Source organism: Ailuropoda melanoleuca, chromosome 7, assembly GCF_002007445.2.
Source record: "Ailuropoda melanoleuca isolate Jingjing chromosome 7, ASM200744v2, whole genome shotgun sequence".
NCBI lineage: Eukaryota > Metazoa > Chordata > Mammalia > Carnivora > Ursidae > Ailuropoda > Ailuropoda melanoleuca.
The window spans coordinates 70,354,788-70,360,787 of record NC_048224.1 but is presented as its reverse complement, the minus strand read 5'-3'; the positions used below and the strand labels follow the sequence as shown (position 1 = coordinate 70,360,787).

Sequence of the window (6,000 nt, the reverse complement as noted above, 5' to 3'; positions counted from 1 at the left end):
CCCGCGGCCTGAGCCCCGAGGGGCCGTGGGGGTCTCCCGCCCGGCCCGAGCGCCCCGCGCCCCCCGCTTGCTGCCCCGGGCTTTCGCTTCGGCTCCCAACTAGTTAAATGCCCTTGAGCGCGGGTTTCCGCGGCCCGGCTCCCAGCCCCGGCAGCGCGAGTTGAACTGTTTCCCCGCGCCGTCCGCCGGCGCCGGCTCCAGCGCGGCCGCCACTCACTGCTCACGCGTCCATGTGTAGCCACATAGTTATCTATGTACATCCACGCCGGGGCATTTTCCTCCTGCTTAATGAGGACTTGACTCGGGAGCAAGTGTGAATCACTGCCGGGCTGGGAAAGGAGGAAGGCGGATTTAACCCCCTCCCACCCCGCTCCATGTCCGTGTGTCACTCGGCTCGGTCTACCTGGTGCGGCCGGTCCTGGGGCTGCTGCTGCCGCTGACGACGACCGGGGCTACTGCTGCCGCTGCTGCTGCCATCCCGGGAGTTCTCTCCGGCTCCGGGCATACAGCTCCTGGGGATTGTTCTCTTCGCTCGGAACCTTGGCCAGGCCGGCACTTTGGCTCCGAAATAACTTATTTTTTGGGAAGCACATCACGAACCAATCAAGCTCGTTAAGGTTGATTGCTGTACCTTGAAGACTTCTGCTCTTTTTTGTTTTTTGTTGTTGGTTTTTTTTCCCCCCGGTAAACATCTGGGTGTATATCAAACGGCAAGATGTCCAGTAATGTCCCGGCAGATATGGTAAGTGAAGGATAAGTTACGACATTCTTTGATTTAATTGTGGTTTCCAATCTTATTTAATCAGAAAGGATGCAGGCGTGGGGTGAAGGTTTGCAGGGGACTGTTGAAAAGCCACGGTGCTGGGAGATTTGGAGAAGTTGGAGGTTCTGGTTCCCCCTCTTAGGAAGTACCGCTTTTAATATGGCTTTTCTTATTTGGTTGTGTTTTCTAATTCATTAAAAACCGTGGAGAAGTAGGGGAAATGTGGCAGTGTAGCTCGAAGTGAAGAAAATATCACCCTCTTTGCCAGAAACCTTTGAACATTTGTGTCTTAAAGCTTCTGAAAACATCAGTGACAGCAGGCAGAGCTGAGGACGGGTGTCCCTACTACATACAGAGGCAGACAGGGAAACCGGAATCCTTTTCTTTGACACTGACGAGATCATTAATGCAGTAGATAAAACTTGATATTTTCAAGAGAAGGGACATGTATGTCTTCAAGAAAAAGTCTACTAGAAATTGCTGTGAGCTTTTTGAAATGTCTGGGTGAACAACTATGGCAACAGAAATATTAAGATGTTTTGGAATTTTCACAAATCTTGACTGACCGTGTATTGGTATTTCTTAGGAATTTCCAGGACTTTTAGTACCAGATATTTAGTAGTATTACATCACTGGACTTTTAAAAGCTAATAAAACACAGTATTGAGCCTTGATCTTTGAATGTTGAGAACTTGAAGCAAAAAGTACTCGTTTATTGATGCTTTTCTTTCTGTTTCTAAAGGTTAATGTTTGTTAATGTGAGCCTGTTGACTAACAGGAACCCTGTAGGCTTACAGTGCTGGGAGGTGGGGGTTTGTGTGAGTTGAAATTACACTTTGCAGTCCTAGGGACATTAATCTTCTGTTAATCCTGTTAATGCAAGTAACAGGAAGATTAAAGATTTTGTTTATGAAAGATAGGAAGTTAACATAACATTAGCATTTGAGTGTTCGTGTATTCCAGTGAAAAAACAAAATTGAACTTTGCTGATTAAATTTTAAAACGTCAGATGTTTCTACAGGCACAAACCTCATTTACAGACTTAAAAACAAACCTAAATGGCTGTCAATAGCATATTTTGACCTTGGTTTAAAGGCATTTTGCTTATGTTTGATTTGCCATTTGATGTACTATTTTAATGTATAGGAACCACAATGTTCCGTCTGTTGTGTGGCACACAGACGCTCTCCTTTCTGAATCTTAAAACTCTTGCATTGTCCCTTTAGTTTTCCCTTCCTTCTGGTATGCACACGGGAGGATAGACTCCTGCCCGATTAAGGATAAGCTGGACATGGTTTCCTTTACCCCACTCTTGAAGTTGCCTGGAAAGGTGTTTGGACTGAGTTGGAAAATGCTATTTCCCCTGTCTGATGAGTATTTTTTGGGCTCATCGCTTCCAGCAAAGATTTGTTCTCTAAAGTCACCATTTTATATCGTCATGCATGGTGCAAGATATGTTCACTCTATTCTGTCATAGAAATTGTAATGAAATAGATTTGTGTCATTAAAACAGTGCCACTACTTTCTTCAGGCCCAGTGCTGAAGAAAAGCTGGAATGTGCGTAGCATCAGTTACAAATTGAAACGATTTGGGGAATACCATTTCCAAGTCAGAAGAAGGTTCGGAAGCTAACGTTCAGATCAGGGGAACGGGAAGTAGTGGCAAGGTTTTCTTAGTAGGTGCAATTATAAAATATAACTATTTCTGTTCTAGACTGTATTTTAAGGCCTTCATTCGGTGGTGCTTTGAGATCCCTTGATTAAAGGTGATATGCAAGGGCAAAGCAGTATTATGTAATAAACATATAATGCCCTGATGATGCTGTTTCAGAGTATGTCTAATCTACAGCTCAGATTAGATTGTTCTGAGTATTTTTTATGTCTCATTTGCTAATTGCTCAACTTGTTGGAAGTCTTGAGGTTTGTTTTTTTTTTCTTCGTTTGTCACAACCTCTTAAACCTTCATTGGCTATTAGTTATATTGCATTTTANTAGATTGTTCTGAGTATTTTTTATGTCTCATTTGCTAATTGCTCAACTTGTTGGAAGTCTTGAGGTTTGTTTGTTTTTTTTCTTCGTTTGTCACAACCTCTTAAACCTTCATTGGCTATTACTTATATTGCATTTTTGCTTAAAAAGTGCCTTTATTTGACAAGTGCCTATTAATTCTCAACTTTTTGAAATATAACATGATAAATATGGTTAGAAGTTGATTAAGTGCTTTGTAGTTGTTAAACTGTTCATATCAATAATTGACAGTTTGCGTTTATATTCATGACTTAAAAGAGAGCACAGTTTCACCACTTTGAATCTTAACAGCCTCCCTACCCCCACCTCCTTCCACAAGCTGACATTTCTTTTGCAACATAACTCCTAATTGATCAGGATATGTTCTCTTGGAAGTATGAATACATATATTTTTGCAAGGTGCAGTAAAATGTTCAAGTTTCTGAGTGGTGACAGCTAGTCTGTGCAACGTAGAAACAAATGTTACACTCTTTTACATGTTAATGGTGCTTGTCCTTGTATAGAAAATCATAGTTGGGAGATGAGGTGGGGCAATGAAATTACAACCTCTGTCATTTTTTCATTAGAGATAATTCATTGTTGAGCTACAGTAATTGCTAAATCAATTGATGTTTTTTTGTAAAGTCTTCATAGGGCAATGATTATGACTGACTTTAAAACAAATTTTTTAGCATCTTCTTTTGTTCTGTAAGTATAACTCACATATCAAATTTATTTCTGAACATTCAGTAAATTTTTGTGTTTACGATAAGGAGTCCCTCTAATCCGAATGTAGCAAGTTGATCTTTTTGGAGGGGGAGTGGCACCCCTAGTGAGTGGATTTGCTATACTCTTTAAAAAAAATTTACAGTTGGTACTTTCGCAATTAACATTCTGTAAATATGTCCTATATATAAGTGTATTTACATAAAATATTGTTTTTTCTTTTCCTAAAAGTGATTGAGTTTGAACTAAGAGATTTAATAACATTACAGTGTAATAACTTACTTGTGAAAAAAACCCTAAAAATATCTGAACAGAATATCATTGTAATACATTGTATTTAAATGATTCATTTCCTTTATTTTTTTTTCCCCAGCCCAAATCATAATTCATGATGGGGCAGTATTCATTGTTAATAATTGTAGGATGAATTAGGTTAATGACTGTAGGTTTTCTGAAAGAAAATGTTTACTTTTTCTGTCAATTGTAAGGCCTAAGGCTGGATAGATAAGGTGGTAATTTTGTTTTCTGGAACTGGGAAAATTATCAAGAAATAAATTATTTATAAGAGTATTATAGAAAACATTTGAGCTACCGCTTAGAGCTTAGAGCTTTAGATATCATAAAATTATATTTTATGATATCTATAAAATGGAAAGCCCTACCTAAGAAAGAAATTGACAGTGTGAGAATAATAGCGGAGCAATTTTGGTATTTAAACATTTTATTTCATAAAACAAAGAAGAGCCCTGTGTCTTTTTAAGCTGTTAATGTAGACATTTTAATAGATAAAACAATTTTTAGTCTGGGGTTTAGTAAGATAATGATAATTTGAGTTTTTTCAGTGCTTAATGATTATTTTTATTGTAATGTTATATCTCTTTTATTTGTGGAGAAATATGGGAGCCCTCTGGTGGACAGGAAATTACTAAAATGAATTTCCTTTCAAAGTGAACTTTTATCACTTTCCCAGGTTAAAGTAAAATGACAGATGTAGAGTATACCAGGGGAAGATGTCATGCTAGAAAAATGTCCAGAGAAAAGGAAATTTTTAACTTTGAAGAAAGAGTATATTAAGATCTAGTGCCCCAAATGTTCTCTTTACTTACAGCTTCTTTTAATTTTTCTTTCTCTTGCTGGAGCTCTTATTTCAAGTATAAGTGGGGAAGTTTTATGAAGCTAAAGAGTAGATAAGTACGTTTACATATGTAAGTATGTGACGATGAACAGTTTAATAAATAATATATCTCAAATGGCATTTTCTTCTAAATTGTTTTACTTGAATATATCTTACATTTGGTGTTTTGAATTAGACGTTTTTCATTAAGAAAACAAAAGACAATTTACCTTAGCTTTGAATGCCTTTTCCTTTCTGGCTCTAAATCCTACTCCAGCTCAAGTCCCTCTCCTGTGAAAACCACTTTTAGTTAATTTCTAGCCCTCAAGTGTGAACCGTTTTCTGTCAGTTTGTTTGAGATTCTTCTCAGTGTCAAATTTATATGGATATATCTCTTACATTACATCTCCCATGATTTTTAAAATAGACATTTAAAAGCCAATGAGTGATTTTCTTGACTCATGGAGCATTATTCTCTTTATTACTTATAAAAAAGTAAATATTGTTCCATGCTACCACTACTGATTATGGTGTTAAATATGAAGTGTAAGATGTCTGCTTCTGGTACTACTTTGAATATGAAAAATATATTTTTAATATTAAGGCTTGAAATTCTTTTAAATTAGTGTTTGGTTAGTGATGGTTCTCATTTTCTTACTATGGAACAGTAAATATATTGTAGGAGACTGAAGTATATACTTCTTAAATATATTCTTTAAGAATTCCTCTCATTCTGGGGGAAAAGCAGAAAGGGACTGTAGAATTCATGGTAACTGGAATCCCTGAGGAATGTCATTCTGAAACAGTAAATTTTCTGAATTCATGAAGGTTATTTTGGAAATATCCCAGTCTAACAAGTTGGACTACTGTCCTGTTTATTTGAGCATGTTAGACTGCACGTAATTTAACTTATTTTTGATGACCTAGAGCCATCATTTAAATAATATTGATTCAGTCTAATGTATGTTCTTTGTTGAGTACTTCTCCGTGTAACATGCCATTCATTATTCTGTAAGCTACAAGTTCAAACCCTGAGTACCCAGTATAGATTGTGAAGTTTTATGTCCCTTCACTAGGTCAGTAATTTACAAAGTGACATGAGGCAAGTCAATTGAGATGTGAGAATAAAAATATTAGAATTTCTGTTTATTTATTTTATGCTCCAAAAGTGAGAGGAATTGAGCTTTTGTATTAATATATGCATTGGCTCTGAGGCTTTTCTAGGTCCACATTCAGATGGTTACAATGAGTGTGGTTTGCTGAGGGAACTTGTGCGAGTTCTGTAATGTGGAGGCCAACAGCAGCACCGTGACTTTCTCAGTTTTTGTGGCTTTTCTGTTACAGTATATTATATAGTTACTTTAAAAAACACTTTTTAAAAGAATCTGTGA

At 37.3% G+C, this 6,000-nt stretch overlaps 1 protein-coding gene across 1 annotated transcript in view; it reads left to right on the top strand.

Moving 5' to 3' along the window:
* The first annotated feature begins 228 nt into the window (after positions 1-228).
* UBL3 (ubiquitin like 3) overlaps positions 229-6,000 on the top strand; it is a 69,500-nt gene continuing 63,728 nt past the window's right edge. The window contains exon 1 of the mRNA XM_011219129.3: positions 229-742. Within this exon, the coding sequence (XP_011217431.1) occupies positions 716-742 (27 nt within the window). The 5' untranslated portion in view covers positions 229-715. The remainder of the gene's footprint in view (positions 743-6,000) is intronic.